The sequence below is a fragment of the Terrapene carolina genome, unplaced genomic scaffold, assembly GCF_002925995.2.
Source record: "Terrapene carolina triunguis isolate 2854851 unplaced genomic scaffold, T_m_triunguis-2.0 Scaffold84, whole genome shotgun sequence".
Classification (NCBI taxonomy): domain Eukaryota; kingdom Metazoa; phylum Chordata; order Testudines; family Emydidae; genus Terrapene; species Terrapene triunguis.
The window spans coordinates 2,192,683-2,211,613 of NW_020664435.1; the positions used below are offsets into that span (position 1 = coordinate 2,192,683).

General features: G+C 45.5%; 1 protein-coding gene across 1 annotated transcript in view; it reads left to right on the forward strand.

The window, feature by feature from the left end:
* Positions 1–1,803: 1,803 nt before the first annotated feature.
* The window catches only part of TRIM71 (tripartite motif containing 71), an 82,322-nt gene continuing 65,194 nt past the window's right edge, over positions 1,804–18,931 (forward strand). The window contains exon 1 of the mRNA XM_024209806.2: positions 1,804–2,673. Coding sequence (XP_024065574.2) covers positions 1,804–2,673 — 870 coding nt within the window. The remainder of the gene's footprint in view (positions 2,674–18,931) is intronic.

An 18,931-nucleotide genomic window follows, 5' to 3' on the forward strand; every position in this document is an offset into this window, starting at 1 on the left:
AGATTCAGGAATCCACGGCTGCTAGGGAAAGAGGCAGCACAGAAAAGCCAGCACTAGTAAGAGGGTTAATGTTTCCTGTTTGCCTTTAAACCCCCCTCCCCCTAGCCACCCCCTCAGAGCTCAGGCGGAAGTGAGTTCGCTCCTTTGGAGATTAAAAGGATTCCGAACTCTGATCAGTTTCAATAACAGGCGTCCAGAGAGAGGGAAAAGGAGAGGGCGCGTACCCAGAGCACGAGCTGCCCGGAGCCCCTGCAAAAGCCATGCTCTCAAACACAACCTGAGGAGAAAGCAACCACCCCAAGCCCCCACCGCGACAAAGAGGGGAAGGGGAGAAGCCACCCATTTCCCCCCTCCCCCCCGTGCGATGGCTCTGCTGGAATCCAACATTATCTGTATCACTTGGGATTCTGCTGCTGCTGAGTGAGTAATTGCTATTGCTGCCGCTGTTGCTAATTCAAACCCGGTGCCAATCGCTAGTGGATTTGGTTGTGCAAATTGCGGGGGAAGCGCTTTTTTTTTTACTTTTGTTTCTTAATAAAACACTACACGAAGAGGCGAGATGACAAAGGAAATGTGATCCCAGTCGTTGCAGAGGCTCAGGCGAGCGAGCGAGAACCGGAGAGGACGAGGGGGGTGAGCGTGGGACTCTCGGATAGCATTGCACAGCGGCTCCAATTTGTGCAAGCGAATATAATACACCCCCCATGAATAATTCAGGGCGGCCGGCGGGGACCTGCCGCTGCTACTCTACCCGGCGGCTACCGCTGCTGCTACAGCGTGTGCGAGCCACCCCGAGCCTGCCCGGGCTGCGAGTCTAGAGGGGAGACCGCGTGCTGGAGCGAGCCGGTCTGGGGCTGACCCGGAGCGGGAGCGGAGCCAGCCCAGGAGGGCGTGCGGGCAGCGGCTCAGAGCGACCCAGGGCTGGGGAGAACGCGCCCACCAGGACCGAGGAGCACCGAAGCGACCCCCTGCTCGCTGCAGTGTTGGGTGTCTCTCTTTATTGCATCCCGCCAGCCTGAGTGTCTCCCGGGGGGGTCCGGCACCAACACCGCCCTCCATCCCCATCCCCCAGTCATGCGGTGGTGGAGCAGGCGTCGGCGGGGGAGGGCTGGAGCCGGAGGAGTCTGCTTGGCCACTGTGTTTCAGTGTCTCTGCCTCTCCTAGAGCTGGACTGAGCCGCAAAAGGGGGAAAACAAACAAAATATTTCTCTCCTTCCTCTTCTCCTCTTCCCCCCCCCTCCCCAGGAGCTAACTTGGAAGTCCTTTGCCTCGCCGCCCAGCAGCCCCTCGGGGTCAGAGGGGGGCTTGCCCCGCAGACCCCCCGGCGCTATTCTCCGGCTGCTGAGGAAATCGGAGCCGAACCTCCCGCAGCGCTAGGTCCAGTTCACACTGGATTTGGGGGGGGGGGGGGTTTACAGGAGTGGCGCCCATGCACTTGAAGAAGAACATAGTCACCAACCACGTTGTAGAAGTGCCGACCCCGGGGGAAACAGGCAGACTCTGTGTCAGCCAGTGACTAGTTTTGGGAAATCGATACAATTTGTCCAATGCGGACCGGGATCGGAAGCTAAGTACGGGTAGGGAAGGCAGACTCCATTGGCCAGCAGCGAACGGGACAACCGCACCCAGCGCCCCCCACCTTCCCCGGGGGCGAGGCGCTCCGAGGATCCGGCTCCCTGCAGACACCGACTAATAATCGATGCCAAGCGATTTGCAATCCGGTTTCTCCATGAGTCCCTGCTGCTGAGGCGCTTGCACCCCGCGGCTCGTGCCCCCCTCCCCCCGCAGCCAGGCCGCTTGCAAATGGCTTCGTTTCCCGAGGCGGACTTCCAGCTATGCCCGCTGTGCAAGGAGATGTGCGGCTCGCCGGCTCCCATCTCCTCCAACTCCTCCACCTCCTCCTCCTCCTCGCAGACCTCCAACTCCTCCTCGGCGGGCGGCTCGTCCTGCGCCCCGTCCCGCCGCCTGCACGTCCTGCCCTGCCTGCACGCCTTCTGCCGCCAGTGCCTGGAGGCGCAGCGCCAGCACCCGGCCGCGGGGGACGCGCTCAAGCTGCGCTGCCCCATCTGCGACCAGAAGGTGGTGATCTCGGAGCCCTCGGGCATGGACGCGCTGCCCTCCTCCAACTTCCTCCTCAGCAACCTGCTGGACGTGGTGGTGGTGGCGGCCGCCGCCGCCGAGGAGCAGAAGAACAACGGCCGGGGAGGGGGAGGCGGCGGCAGCAACAACCGGCACCACCACCCCCGCCAGCAGCAGCAGCAGCAGCACCGCTCGGCCGGCAGCGGCTCGTCCCCCGCCGCCGCCTCTGCGGTCGCCCCGTCCCCGTCCTCCTCCGGCGGGGGCGGCTCGGCCTCGCTGCTGCTCCGGCGGCCGCACAGCCGGCAGGGCGAGCCCCGCTGCAGCTCCTGCGACGAGGGCAACGCGGCCAGCTCGCGCTGCCTGGACTGCCAGGAGCACCTGTGCGACAACTGCGTGCGGGCGCACCAGCGCGTCCGCCTCACCAAGGACCATTTCATCGAGCGCTTCGGCGGGGCGCCCGGCTCCGCCGCCGCCGCCGCTCCCGGGCCGGCTGCCCAGCTCGCCCTCGGCCAGCCCTACCCCGCCGCGCCCTACAGCATCCTCGCCTCCGTCTTCCCGGACCGGGCCAGCTACTGCCAGCACCACGACGACGAGGTGAGTCCCGCGTCCCCCCCCCCCGCCGGCCCCGGCGCCTTTGGCGGCGCTGGGCTGGGGTCCGCGGGTTTCCCCCCCCGGGGCTGCCCCTTCCCGCGCGCCCCGTCCCCCTCCAGTCTCTCGTGGAGCTGTCCGCGCTCACCCGACTGAGCCGCCTTAGAAACCCCCCCGGGAACGCCGGGCTCAAGTGTGCGCCGGCTGCCTACGCCGAGCTGCCCGCTCGCCCTTCTGCCTCGGGCCCCTTCTCCCAGCTCTTCCCGGCGGGTGCCATGGAGTCCCTTAGCCCTTCTGGGGCTCCAGGTTCCCTCCGCCTGCACCCGGAGAGGGCAGCCGGTGTATCAGTACGAAGCCTGGACTGTGTTCCCACCAGCCCGCGGGTCCTCTTGATTCCTTTCCCTTCGGCTAGCTATCCTTGGAAACCTAGTCGGAAATATTCAAGGGGGTGGGGGAGCTGGTTAGAGTGTCTTCATTTTCCCATCAGAAACATCAGTGTAACAACTAAGTGTCTCGTGTGTAACGCTGGCTACGGTAAACGGGGAGAGGATATTTGCGTTCAGAACAAGCACTTCCGAATGGGCCTGAAAGCCGGATGAGCTTTAAGTTCTTTCCCAGAAACGTGTTTACTGGTTGGCAGCGAGAATGTGCTGGTTTGCTTTAGACTGTCCTGTATGGGAGGCTTCCCATCTCAACTGCACCCTCCTGCCTTAATCAAAGGGCGGGGAAGAGAGGAGTTCTAAACCTTCTTCCACTTCCATTTGGTTTCAGTTGGAGATGGGCTCATTGTTTCTAGTCCCCATGAGTGTGGTTTCATTTTTTTTGTTTGATTTGTTTGAGCACTATCTATAAACTTTTATCGTTTCATCTGAACCGCTCTGAACCGCTAGAAGACCCACCAATGTTCTTAACAGTTCACTTGGTATTGTAAATATAAATATTTCAGAGGAAGAAGTATTGACTTTAGGGATCTAACATCTATTTTTGCTAACCTAAAAGTAGGTGTAAAGTTGTCATTGGGTCCCATTGCTTACTTCAAAAGATGGTGCATTTTTAAAATTTTTGTTTTTGTGGTGGGGAAATTAGTACACATAGGCAAAGAGTATGATTGTGAATCTGCCTTCTGGTCAGACCTGTGAGGTAGGGAATGTGTGTAGCTTTTTTGCTTTTAATTATGCAGTGGTGTTGTAGCCCTGTGGGTCCCAGGATATTAGAGAGACAAGGTGAGTGAGAGAGTTTTATTGGGCCAACTTCTGTTGGTCTCTCACCCACCTTGTCTCATTTACTTTTTTGTGGAGGAGAGGGGTGGTTGGGATTGGGGGGTGGAGAATGTATGCTTTCCACAGCACAAACTGCTTTTATAGGCTTAAATAGTTTGGGTAATGGATTTCCCCTAAAACTTGAAAGCACATATAGTGAAATTAGAAACAGAGTCTTAAAGAGTCCCTGAATCTCAAGTTTATAGCTGATCAAATTTTTGAAATACATGGTAAGCTGGCTTGAAGGGATGGGGAATCATACATTCCCCCTCCCCCCCCCCCCAAAAAAAGTTTAAAAACCAAATAGCATGTAGAACTGTATTTTTAAAAATCTGGAGAGATTTGTTGGAATGCAGAGAATATTTAGATAGTCAAGTTTACTGTATGTAACTCCAGGAGTAAGATTGCTTACTGTCAAGACTTAACACCATCCAAATGGATACTTAACAGTAAAGATGACAGACTTGTCTACAAGATATTGATGTTGCATTAGCAAGACTATGAATACTCCACTGTAGAAGCAGAAAACCATTAAAAGGTGTTGGGAGAAGAGAATGTGATGCAGCAGGAAAAACCAACTTTCAAAGGAAGTAATCAGTTTTGGCAAATATATTAATACTTGTCTACATACTCCTGGTTAAGATTACAGCCATATCTTTATAATACAAAGGAGATAGGAGTTTGATATTGCCAAACTCTTGCTTAATCTAGTCTAATCTTTTTTTAAATAATATCTCCTTATATAATAGTTATTTTTGGTGGCTATATTTTCTTAAAGGCGTTCGTCGTGAAGACAAACATTTTCAACATGCAGCTGAAATGTCTATGCCTGTTCTAAAATAGTAACAATGTGTCAGCTTGGACTGACTTAATTTAAAACTGGAAAATGGCACTCCTCTCTTTCCCTTCCCTCTTTGGAGCTTAGCATGATGCCTCAGTGGAATTTTCCATTAACTTCATTGTTCAGGATGATTTACTCCCTTCTAGTTATTTTTGTGTTGATTCTGTACTACTTTTGGAGATAAGATCCCTGCCTGAAGACTGAATGAGTGCAGAAAAATTCCATGGACGCTGCTGAATAAATATCTTTTCAATTGGTTGAAAAACTGGATGCGTTGGGAAGTGTTAGTTCTATTTAGTAGGGACAGCTAGGCTACTAGAGTTTATGCCAATGTAATTCTAACTGATCTGTTCTCTAGTTCCAGTTTTTTTTTTATAAGGTTGTCAGAGGAGCAAAGAACAGGCCATTTAAATTTAATAGAATGAGTGTTTAGAAAAGCATGTTTTGGAGAAGGGGGAGGGCCAATGAGAGGAAATGCAAAAATCTCCTCATTAGCACTTGGACCTCCTGTAGTGCTTGCAAAATTCCTCTGTGCCTACTAGTGGATGTCCTAAATAACAAATAACTTTATCCGTGTAAAATCCAGAATGGGGTAGCCGATGATTACCCTTTGAAACAATACTTGTTCAGCGTTAAGGGCCAGATAATTTCCTTCCTTTAAAAATTGGCCCATAGTGCTTTAGTTTAGACCAGACTTATTGGATGTGTGATAACTGTAGTGAAATTCATTCACTCTTTTAAGTGTTCTTAAAGTTCTTTGTCACAATTTCCTACCAAAGCACAGCCACATGCAGTAAGACTATGAGAAGAGTGGTGTTACAGCTTCCAAAGTGAGTGCTCCATACTCTCCAGCAACAAGCTAAGGGCAGTTCAGGAGCTCGAGCTCCCACTTGGTTAAATTCCAAGGGAGGAGTAAGCCATCTTGCATTCTTATTTTTATTTTAGATGTATGTCTTTTCTACATAAAAACGTTTTCTGGGATACTTTTAAAAGTTTATTACATGAGCAACAGAGCTCCTCCTGTGATGATCATCCTCTTCTATAAAACTTCACTCTGACTTCTTTGTAAAATGTCAAATGTTTCATATTCCTACATTCGAAGCTGTAATGTAAATGAATCTATGAAATTAGTAATATATTTGTAGCAATTCATTATTGAACAACTAATTGATTAGCTAGATGGCGTCGTGGTGGTGGTATATTAACTGGTGCACATGTGGTGTCTGATAAATGAATAATAAGTACTTTGAAAATACTAAGACCATCCTCTGGAAGAAACCTCATAATCATTCTACAGAAACATAACTGACCAAGAACTAAAAATATATGGTAGCAAAACTATACTGCATGGGGAAGAGTGGCTGAGAAACGGTGAGAATTGTCATCTTGTTAACAAAATGCATTGTTAAATGAGGGTTTTTACTTTTGGTAGCATCTAATGGCAAAACAGCCTTCCCAGGCCACTATTTAAACAATCCACTAAAAAGAAATAGTCATTCAAATAGCTAATGATGTAACTAACAAAAGCCAGGAAACTCCAAAGGAAGGCTAGAGTGGCAGCCTCACCTTGGAATCTTCTTGCTCTAACAGTGGTTTTAAAACACATTAAGTACACCTGCATTAGAGCTAGGATAGAGGTGAGTATTATGGATAGTTACATGTTCACAGTTTCAGAATTGAAGTACCCAGGGTCCTTGGGACTGGAAGGTAAAGTTACAACAAGATCAACATGGTCATTCAGCCTTTTACTGTAGATACTTGAAGTTTCTTGTGGTCTGTTTGGGAGGGTCTCCTTAGATAAGTTGGGTTTTGTTCTGCTCTATGCTGTTGATGCACAGAAGACTACACAGCTGTGTTGTGTACTATGACTATTTCTATACAAAGTTATTGACAGGGCCCTACCAAACTCATGGCCATGGAAAATGCATCATGGACTGTGAAATCTGGTCTTGTGTGGTTTTATCTTGTACTATACAGATTTCACGGGGGAGACCAGTGTTTCTCAAATTGGGGGACCTCACCCAAAAGGGCATTGCAGGGGGATTGCAAGGTTATTTTGGCGGGGAGGTGTCATGGTATTGCCATCTGTACTTCTGCGCTGCCTTCAGAGCGGAGCAGCTAGAGGGTGGTGGCTGCTGACTGAGGGCCCTGCACTGCAGGCAGCAGCGCAGAAGTAAGGGTGGCAATATCATACCATGTCATTCTTTCTTCTGTGCCCTGCTCTGAAGGCAGTGCCGCCGCTAGCACGAAATAAGGGTAGCAGTACTGCAAACCCCCCCCCCCCCCCCACACACACACACTACGCTTGTGACCACCATACAGTTCCCTTTTGCGTCAGGACCCCTACAATTACAACACCATGAAATTTCAGATTTAAATAGCTGAAATTATGAAATTTACTATTTTAAAAATCCTATGATCGTGAAATTGACCAAAATGGACTGTGATTTTTGGTAGGGGCTCTAGTTATTGACAATTCAATGAGACTTTATTGAACACTGAAAATTGCTTAGAGCCCCATTTTCTTGAATGTTTTAATGTGATAATGTTGTACTTAGGAAAAATGAAGCAAACTGGGCTTTGATCTTGTTTATGTAGACTATTTCTGTTCAGGACTAAGGGCTTGTCTAGATGTGAACTTAAGTCAAATTAACTACAGGTGTGAATTAAAGTGCATCAAATCCCTGTGTGGATGCCCTCATTCAAAAGTAAAGTGGCCTTTGTTTAGCTTAATTCACAAGTGAACTAAAACCACTTTCTTTCAGAATAAAGTGTTCACATAGGAGCTTAATGTGCTTTGTAAAGTGCCTTGAGATTTGTGGCTGAAAGGTGCTATATAAAAACCCAGTATTAAGCAAAATTTAGTGTCTGGGTTTGTTGACAATATCAAATTTGAAGAATTTCTTAGCTATAGTAGTTTTGGGCATTATTGTAATGCTAAGCGCTGCACACAGATGCATCCTTATTAAACATGGCTCTACTTCAGGAAATAACTTTTAAAAAGGCATTGTGGGGTTCAGGGTTTGGGTCCCAATGATAACTCTATCAAGTGAGCCCAGCTGATATTCCTTAGTTGGCCTGCTATTTAAGTGACCTTTTTAATTTTTTTTCCACATAATTGACAGTTGTTAAAGTACTGCACCTCGGATCAGAATCTTGGTTATGCTTGAGCTCTCCGTTGTCTCCTAGGATTTGCAGAGGGCTAACTAATTGTCACTTAAACCATTCTCATGAAGCACAAAATCAAGTGGTAACCACACCTCACTCTTAAAGGGTGTCTACACCAGGGTTTTTTGTTTGTTTTTTGTTTCATGCACAAAATTTTCAATCACTACTACCACAAGTTCAGTTGTGTTGCTGGTAACGATAGGCGGGTTAGTGTAGAGGCAATACCATCAATTGCCAGGAGCCATCTACATTAGTGTCCCCATTATTACTGGCTTTGTTGCTCTCACTGGCTCAGCGCCATTTGAAAATGAGGCTGGGAGGGAGAGGGGGAAGCCTAGTGTAGTCAAGGTCTTTGCAATGTTGGCTCTTCGATGATCACAGGTGCCTTAAGCAGTAAAAAAAAAAAATTTAGCAATATGATTTTACTTAAAAAAAATCCATTTTTCTTTTGTTTATCAGAAGATCCTATTTTAAATTTGCAACTGAACTGCGCCCCCCACCCCCTTAAATTCACACCTGGAGTTAATTCGGCTTGTCTTCCTGTGTAGACATGCCCTTGGTCCTGAACAGAAATAGTCTACATAACATGATTGTAGTCCACTAGGGGCAAATTTTTGTTTGTTGCTCAATACGTACTTTTAATTTAGAAGAATACTAAACCTCCTAGGACACTATGTAGCCTATTCTCTCTCCTCCCAGTGCACATGTTTAGAGCAGTGCTAACCCTCTTCGTTTTACAAGTGTAGAAGTAAATATCTTCGGCCGTCCAACTTTTGTAACATAATGCACAAATTTTACTTGTTGCAGAATAGTGCTCTGATATTACAGTGAAAGAATCTTCTGTTTCTGAGGATTAGATGGATATGTATTGGACTGCTGTGTTGCTTGCTGATTCTTCCAGAAGTTTCTCTGGTCCCTAACTTTTCATATCTAACATACAGTGACTTCAAATGAATCTTGCGTTTTAAACATCAGAGGGGTAGCCGTGATAGTCTGTATCCACAAAAACAACGAGGAGTCCGGTGGCACCTAAAAGACTAACAGATTTATTTGGGCATAAGCTTTCGTGGGTAAAAATCCCACTTCTTCAGATGCATGCTCCTCATTGTTTTTGTTTTAAACATGTAATTTTTCCTCTTTTATGCTTCATCACACTGAAATTCTTACTTTTTACTAGTATGTGTTTTTTGTTGTTTTTTAACATGGCCAGTTTGATTTCCTTGTTATGGTAGCAAGCACCATACAGTCTTTGCCCAAACGTTCCTACAGTAATTCTCAGCATTTTTGGCTAAAGAAACTGGAAATCTTATTATTCTGGTGTCCAGTAAATTCTGATATTGCTACTTTATTTGCCTAATTAAGCATGACTTCAGACCGTTTCCACTGAAACAAAACTTGAAGAAACTCAAAGTCCCTGAAACTGTTTAGATAAGTGCTTTTTTGTGGGTGGGTGGTTGTGTGTGTTTAGTTTTTTTGTTTTTCTTTAAAAAAAGACCGAGTCTGTCTCTTTTAGAAGTTGGCAACACTGGCTAGAAATTGTATGCAGACTAAACTACAAATTGCTCAGTATGTAATAGATTACACGAAAAACACAGTGAAGATATGCGTATTGTGTGCATGTACAAGCTGTTCATTGGTGTATAGAGATCAAGAGATCAAAAATCATGAGTCCGACCCCCCGCAAAATCATGCTTTGTTTTGTTAAAGAAAATTATATTGTGGGTTTTTTTTTTAGTCTCTTGAATTTTTTTTAAAATTCTGTTGGGTGTATGCGAGAGAGTTAGTGTTACACTTGGGAGAAGAGCATTGGGAAAGGTGATTTTTTTGGCCCTGCTGCAGGAGCTCTCACCCCCACATGTGCCCATTCCCTGCTCAGCAATTAATCCTGTTCCCCCTTCTCTCTCAGTTCAGCCCCCAGCCTCATCGCTGCTCCTCTTAGGGTTCTTTGGGTGCAAAAGGGGAGGAGGAGAGGCACTTCCTCAGGGCCGGCTTTAGGACCTGCGGGGCCTGATTCGAATACCTGGCGGCAGTCCGGGTCTTCGGCGGCACTTCGGCGGCGGGGGGGGTGGGTGTCCGCTCTGGGTCTTCCGCGGCACTGAAGGACCCCCCCGCCGCCGCCGCCGAAGACCCGGAGCGGACCGCCTCTGGGTGAGTAAGAAAAATTAAAAAGTCGCCTAAGGCTTGGGGCCCGATTCCGGGAAATCGGGGGGAATCGGCCTAAAGCCAGCCCTGACTGTCCTGTCCGTGTTTCTCCAAGTAGGGGAAGAGGGAGTGGAGCTATGCTGAGCTGCTGGTTTGCTCTCCCAAGAGGGAGCAAAGAATGAGCAAGGGGAGAGACTGCCAGCTTCAAGCAGGGCTGAATTTCGCGAGGGGTTTGGAGCGTCTCTTGTCATGGGGAGACCAGCTCCCACACCCTCTGAAATCCTGTTGCTTGCAAACAAATTGCAAGAGTTGGCAACGCTCTATATTTACCACACACATCAAAACTGATGGCTTGCAGTACAAATCCTGCGCTAGATGGACAATGCATGGTGATATCAAGACTGATGCGTACATGGGTAAGCTGTAAGGGGCCATCTACTCTCTGGGCCTCAGTGTGGCATGACTGTGCAAGCCGTTTTTAATACAATATTAATTATTTAGAATCTTTGTTTTTACAAATACATTGAGATTTTTTAAAATGTTTTTTAAATATTCTACTTTTTATAGGTTTGATCAGTTATACAATGACAAATTGAATGTTTTTAAAATAAAATTAATGTAATCATAACTGCAAGTAGCTAGGCGTAATTTTATTATTCTTGTTTCCCTGGGCCCTCCCACAGCTCCCTTTCTCCTGCTGCCATGACCCTCTGCTCCTTACATAGGGATGAAGGCAGGGCAGTGGCAAGGACCGGTCTGGTCCTTCACAGAGTCTCTTGCCCACAGCGGTGCACCCGTTTTCAAACCAACTCTGAAAATCACAGGAGCAAAGGAGCTTTTTGCATCTTCGCAAGAGCTCCTGCTGCAGGCTCCAAAACTGTGTGACTCATAATTAATTTGCAAGAGTTGGCAACATTAATATCAACACTGAGAACTCCTGTCTGATTCAGTACCGTTTAACATTAAAATCTGTGAGTTCAGATGCCTTTCTTACAATTGTTTTTCTTCTCTTCAAAAGAGAAATTAAGAGATGTCAGAACTGTGGATTTTGTGGGGGTTAGGTTTTGTTTTTTTTTTTTTTTTTGCTGTAGCAGTTTGATCTTGTATTGCATTACAGTTTACCTTTTAAAAGGCTGTTTTCATACATAACTAGAAAACTCAAATGTACCTACATCTGCTACATTAACAACTTAACACCTTTTAAAATTGTGACAGCTGGTTGTGTGGTGTAACTTGGGCTCCCCCTAGGACATACTACAACCAGCTAGCTTATGTTAAACTGTGCCTATACTAGGTGCTAAGTTGTTTCAAATTTTACTTGAGTTAAATAAATTTAAAAAACACTTCTTTTCCTAGCCTACATAATGTCAAGAATATATGATCTTCAAATGGCTTGCTATGTTGCTATTATGTAGGCTTCACAGTATTAGATTTTTATTTATTTTTATTATTTTGATGGATAATAGAGGCTTATTCTTAAGCAATTTAAAAAATTCTCTCAAATTCACAGTTTCAGGAAATTATGGAGGGGACAGACAATTTAATGATAGACATTGAGATTCAAAAAGTTAAAGCTTCATACATCATTATAATTCAAATTGTCAACATCACATGACAAAATTTACAAAGTAAATATCCTAAACTCAACAAATCATACCTGTTTTACTATTAATTCACTAGTCCATTTCGAACCAGCCTAATTCAAAAGTCTACATCACTGGATTTTGACTAAGTTCTGAAGCAGCATTTTTCCTTTTTTGTCTACGTTTCTGTTCATTATTGGTGGAAGTTTTTTTTTTTTTGTCAGTTTGTGTGTACAGTGAAATTGATGTGTATCAATTAAAAAATATGTAATCCTTCCAAGCCTACTGTTACTGCTTTCCTACCAGATCCATTGCTTATCTCTTTTCAAAAACAATGCACACACATGCTGATGACCTGCAGGGTTTTTTCACCCCTGCTCTTGAATGTGCAAAGAAATTGTGTCTTGGGATTTTTGCCTAGGATGGCAGGCTGATGCAGGTAGACTTTTACCCCTTCTATTTAGCTTTTAGTTTTCAACTATCTCACACTATTATACGAGTTAATTATAGCTACAAAGCTTCATAATTCCCCCCAGAAAGTAGCTTTAAAATTCCTGAAAATAAATATATATTAAACACCCCATCACCCAAGCAATCTTTAGAATATGCTGCACTAGAGAACCACTTATTTGTCTCTGAAACGTAAATTATGACTACATAATACAACCTATCATGTCAAGGGACCTCGTAACGTTTTCTTACAGAATGATTCTGTTTAGTAGTATGGATGGATTATGAGTAGCCATTGGACTAGTCAGTATTGGTCTCTGTCATGGGACAAGCTTAATATTAATCTTTTTTGTGATCTTGATCCATGTCATGTCAGGTAACTGGGTGCAGGGTGTCAAGATAAAGACCTTCTAGCACATCTGTGTTGCAACTTTTACATGGTACTGGAAGTAAACTATATGCTTACAAATAATAGAGCAAATGAAGCCACCTGAATCCCTCACTGTGGAGGGGAACTATTCTATATGGACTTTTAATATGCTCATTGCTAGGGCCCTACCAAATTCACGGCCATGAAAAACGTGTCATGGACTGTGAAATCTGGTCTTTTGTGTGCTTTAACCTTATACTGTACAGATTTCATGGGGGAGACCAGAGTTTACCAAATTGGTGGTCCTGACACACAAGGGAGTTGCAGGGGCGTCACAAAGTTATTTTAGGGGGATTGCGGTATTGCCACCCTTGCTTCTGCACTGCCCTCAGAGCTGGGAGGAGGGGGAGGGTTGGAGAGTGTTGGCTGGGTGACCAGCTATGAAGGCAGTGCCATGCCAGCAGCAACTCAGACGTAATGGTGGCAATACCATACCACGTCACCCTTACTTCTGCGCTGCTGCTTTTAGAGCTGGAGGGCCATAGAGTGGCGACTGAGGGCCCAGCTCTGCAGGCAGCAGCGCAGAAGTAAGGATGGCATAGTATGGTATTGCCACCCTTACTTCTGTGCTGCTGCTGGCGGCGGCTCTGCCTTCAGAGCTGGGCTCCCGGCCAGCAGCTGCTGCTCTCTGGCTGCCCAGCCCTGAATGCAGCGCTGCTTCCAGCAGCAGTGCAGAAGTAAGGGTAGCATTACCACAACTCTATTCTCTTCCCCCCCCCCAATAACCTTGCGAACCCCACCACAACTCCTTTTTGGGTCAGGATCCCTACAACTACAGCACCATGAAATTTCAGATTTAGATATCTGAAATTTATGAATTTTAAAATCCTATGACCGTGAAATCGACCAAACAGAGCCATGAATTTGGTGGGGCTCTACTCATCGCTGTAGCCTCTGAGCTTTCAGTAGTGAATTAAGCAACATGACTACACATTTGTCATGTGGTGTTTGTTCTCTCATCTCTTCCCAGAGAGAAAAGCATGTGCAGTGGAGTGTCTTGTTGGGTAGGTGGGTTTGCTCTCTCTTTCCCCCATGCCAGTGCTTCCAAGCTTTTCTTAAGAGCAAATGTTATTGCGAAGAAATTAGAGAAGAATCAAGGATGTCACTTGGGAAAGACACAGCTTTTTACAAGAAACAGCCTGGCAAGTTAGATCATAGATCTGTAGCAAAGCTCAATGTAATAGAGCTAAATTGTGGGAATAGATGAACGAAATGGAAGCTAAATAATTTGTTGCAACTGATAACCAGGCCAAAATTTAAACTACAAATGGATGCGACCCTGATGCAACTCAAGAGAGCAATGGGCATTGTAGAGCTGATGAAAATTGTGCCTTTCAAATTAGAGTATTGGTAAGCAGTGAAAACTGAAGTGCACCTAACTAAAAAATACAAAGCACAAAGACTGAATACAAAGGCAAACAAATAGCAGATACCAGATTTGTTGACACATTTATTGGAAACTAACTGCAACATGACAAAAGTGCAAGGGGTTTGGTGTCACAAATGCAATAAAAACAATGTCTCTGAGACCATAAACTCTTGGGAGGCCATATAACACAAACCTTTGAGCAGAGCCAGAGAAGTTCTGTTGGAGCCAGGCATGGATGCTGCCTCTGATAGTAAGGAATCAGTCTGAAAACAGCAGTAACTACAGGAAACCATGCAAAAAAATTACTGAAACCATGAGAGCCTTGAAACTGCCTTAGTCCAAGGTTGGCACCAATCTAATTTTAAATAGGAATGATTACAAGTGTCCTAATACTGGACTATTTTTGCTTTTCTTTGTAGTAAGTGTTTGCCCATGTGGCAAAGCCATTGAAGTTCAAAGGTGGTGGCTATTGACAAACCTTCACTAAGAAGAAGCAGAATATATCTACTTTGTTAGAAATTCAGGTCATCTATTCCGATCTCCATCTTAGATGCTCCTATGTGCACTTGTATGAATTGGCCGTATTTAGTCTGTGGTGGCTTTTCTTTCTCCTGACTCATAAGCTACTGGTTTCCTTTTCAGGGACTGTACAGAGATTCTTAGGGTATTTCTACACTGCAATTAGACACCTGCAGCAGGCCCTTGCCAGCTGACTCAGGCTCGTGGAAGTCGGGCTGTGGGGCTCTTTAATTGCAGTGTAGACATCTGGGTTCAGGCTGGAGCCCAGGTTCTAGGACCTTGCAAAGTGGGAGGGTCCCTGAGCTTGGGCTGCAGCCTGAGACCAGAAGCCTACACTGCAAACAGACACTCCTGCAGTCTGAGTCATCTGGCATGGGCCAGCCACAGGTTTTTTATTATTTTTTTTTATTGCTGTGTAGACATAACCTCAGTAGAGAGAGGTGATGATGAATGGCTGCAGGTAAGCTCATTTGCTTGGCGAAGGCTTCACTCAGGTCTCTTAGGTGTTAATTATCAATATCTACTAAAATGAGTAATATTTCATCTTCAAACTGTATCCATTACAGGGCTTACTTTAGGAGTGATGAAGTTGGTCTTCCCTCTCCATACATGCCAAACAGCCGGGTGTAGTGACTTTGAGTCAGATTTTTCAAAGATATTTAGGTGACTAAAGATATGGATAAGTGCCTAGTGGGACTTTTAAGAAGTGCTTCACGCCAATCTGAGTTACACTTGTAGGTGCTTCTGAAAATCCCATCTGCCTCTTTAGGCACCTAAAATGCCTTTGAAAATCTGGCCATTTGTTCCCCAAATGATAAGTAGTCTGAAACGAAATAGACTGCTTGAGAGAAAGTTCAGTCAGCAGAACATGTAAAATAAGATAAAGACATGTTTGTAGAAAAGATGAGTGAAAAATTCTTGAGTTGAGAATCTTTAGATGAGGTTTAACCAGGAAAAACTATTAATCTCACTGGAGAAGGAAATCATCTACCTTCCTTCCTTGTGGGCAGAGGTGACTTGAAATCTTTTGGAGGTTGAACTCCTAGTTCCCTATTCTAGCAACCATTGGCAACAATCAGCCACCCACTGCTATCCCTCACAGATTATCTGTCAGTCTGAAAAAAGGTAAAGAATATTGGCTGTATGTCTGATAAAATGCTTAGCAGTCAGATAATTACTGGTGCTGACATTTTATATTGTCATCATTAGACTTCAGAGTTAAAATGAATGGGAGTAGGTTAGGACTAAAACAACCTTCCAAGAGGTAATTTGTAGACATGAGCAGATGGGATAGCAGCAGTCACAGTCTAAAAGTTATGTTCTTGGGCTAGAAAGCTTAATTTTGTAAATGAGAGCTTCTGATGAGACAGATTCTGCTTACTATTCTGTGGCAGGATAATTACAATGAACGTAGACCCATTGTTCATCTTGCTATGGGCCTCGTGGCATTGGCTGCATATTGGTGAGTTCAGCATGTGCAACCTAAATAATATTTTGTGGTTGGCCACTTAAGTTTGCAGCGACATGCTGTACACAAGGGTTTGGACTGGTTCCAAAGACTCTTCTTACACTATCTGTTCTTTCATCATTGTGTCATGTCCATAATGGCCAGTGACGTGAGATGTCAGATTGCTCACAATATGTACTGGTATTCTGACTTTAAGTGTGGCTTTATCAAGGAACATAGAGTTTTATATCTTTTTGGTGTAAGAAAGGGGGAACAGTGTGTGTATGTATGTGTATATATAATAAAATAAGCTTAATGTTGCCATCAAAATGAAAAATGTATTACACTTTGAACTAGGCTTAAACAATTAGACTAATGAATATCCTTGTTTTCATATCACAATTCTGTTCATTAATCTTGCATGTGGCAGGGTAATTGCATACTGCATTGTATTAAATGGACCCTTCTGTTTGTTATAGTCTGTTTGATTTGGAGGTCATTCAGGGTGTCAAAACTGCTTTCTAGCTTTATTTCATTACAAATGTGATTCCAGCTGTTGCTTCAAGCCATACTTATACAGAGCAACACAGCTAGAACCAAGACATAGTAAACAATAAATTTCTTGAGAACCTACATTTAACTCTGGCATCTCCAAGTCAAATATAGTTACTCACGAAAAGCTTCATTTTGTAAAAACTAGTGTCAATGCTTAAATCTATGATGTAACCCTTTGACTGTGTCTTTTCTAGGACTTTTCGGTTTGGAAAAGAGAAGGCTAAGGGGGGATATGGTAGAAGTATATAAAATCATGAGTGGTGTGGAGAAAGTGAATAAGGAAAAGTTATTTACTTGTTCCCATAATATAAGAACTAGGGGCCATCAAATGAAATTAATGGGCAGCAGGTTTAAAACAAATAAAAGGAAGTCCTTTACCCAGCACACAGTCAACCTGTAGAACTCCTTGCCTGAGGAGGTTGTGAAGGCTAGGAGTATAACAGGGTTTAAAAGAGCACTAGATAAATTCATGGAGGTTAAGTCCATTAATGGCTATTAGCCAGGATCGGTAAGGAATGGTGTCCCTAGCCTCTATTTGTCAGAGGGTGGAGATGGATGGCAGGAGAGAGATCACTTGATCATTACCTGTTAGGTTCACTCCCTCTGGGATACCTGGCATTGGTCACTGTCGGTAGACAGGATACTGGGCTGGATGGGCCTTTGGTCTGACCCAGTATGGCCGTTCTTTTGTTCTTCTTGACTGGCCTAATTTTCCTAGCCAGTTCTCCCCTGTTACATTTACCCAATGGGGAGCAAAGGGAGCAACTGCAGAACTAAGGCTAAGGGAATTTCTGCTAAACTTGCAAAGTTGGAAGACTGGGTGGGGGGGAAAAAGATAAAGTGCAGGATTCAGACAGGAAGCTGAAATTAACTGACAAATGTCTCTGAGCAAGAAAACATTTTGCTTGCTTTGATTGCTATATAAAATAAAACGTAAAGGTACCAAACTATAGTTTCCTTCTTCTCGTTCACCTCTTCTCCCCATCCCACAAATTGAAACCTAGTCCCGTAGGCCAGGAGAAGGGATTAAATGACTCAACTATTCTGAAATAATTTTTGGACAAAGGAGCCATAGCTTCCATTTTTCTGTCAGCATTTTTTTTTTTTTTTAGTGGGGAGGCATATTACTTTATGGGATCAGAAATCAGCAGAAAGTCTACTTCGGTGGTCCCCAATCTTTTCTGTGGGGTGGACGCCGGACGACTAGCTGCCAAGGACCATGGCCACCGGACAAGCAGCCGCTGAAATGCCGCCGTGAAGCGGCAACGCCAAGAGGCATTGCTGCTGAAATGCCGCCGAAATTCGTGAAGCGGCAATGTCAAGAGGCGTCCTCGAGAGGCGTTGCCGCTGAAATTCCGCCGAAATTCGGCGGCATTTTGTCGGTAGAGCTTTTTGACATTGCTGCTTCTCAGCGGCATTTTGGCGGCTGCTTGTCCGGCGGCCAGTAGGTGGGCACCATGGTGCCCGCGGGCACTGCGTTGGGGACCCCTGCTCTACTTGATCTTTACTGAGTACTTTGTTACTTCTGTGTCATCTCCTTGCTTGAGCAAATGACTGGAAAGATTTGCTGAGTATATTAGAAGCTTCAGTCATGGACCAGGTCTTCATTGCACTAGGCTGTGTGTACACAAACCGTGCATGTTCCCTCTCTCCCTTACCCCAGCTATCATCCCTCTCCCCCCCCCCCCCCCCCCCCCCCCGGCAGCCCAAACACAAGACCTCAGCTCAGAAAGAGGCCTCCAGGAGGCTCTGGAAGTCCTACTATGACCCATACTATGGGGTTAGGGATCAATGGTACCCTGCCGGGGCCTGTATCTGTTCCCTTATATACCCCCTGGCCATATGTGGGCCCATGGAATCCATGCATTTGGGACCCAGACTGAGGACCCTGGGCACTGTCTTCCAGAGATCACCTCCAAGGGAGGCGTCTCAGCCCCCTGTTGCTTAACAGGAACAGTTGGTATTGTCAGATTCACTGATAGCATCTTCACGTGAGGGGGTGGCATCAGTCTCTCCTCTCCCCCAGATGATTATAGACATGCCAGAAGCTCTTGAGGAGGATTATAGAAACCCTCAGATCCCATTGGGAAATGTTCAGGATCCTCCCACCCATAAGCTTCTAGACATTCTCCACTCTCTGGCTTCTTCTAAAGTGGTGCTCACAGTCCATGAGTCCATATGGGAGCTTGCTAAAGCTGTTTGGCACACACCAGCTACCTATGCCCTGTTGCTAAAGCGGGCTGAGAAGAAGTACTTTGTGACCTCTAAAGGGACTGAATTCTTGTTCTCTCACTCTATCCTGAGCTACCTCGTGGTCCAGGCTGTAATGGAGCGACAGAGGCTGTACCAGTCCAGGCCTGCTCCCTTGGTCCATGTCACAGTTGAAGATCTCCCCTTTGAGGGGAACAGCCTGTTTAGTGAAAAGACTGTGTTGCTTCACTCCCTCAAGGACTCTCATGCCATGCTCTGCTCCTTGGGAACATACACCCTGGCACCTTGCA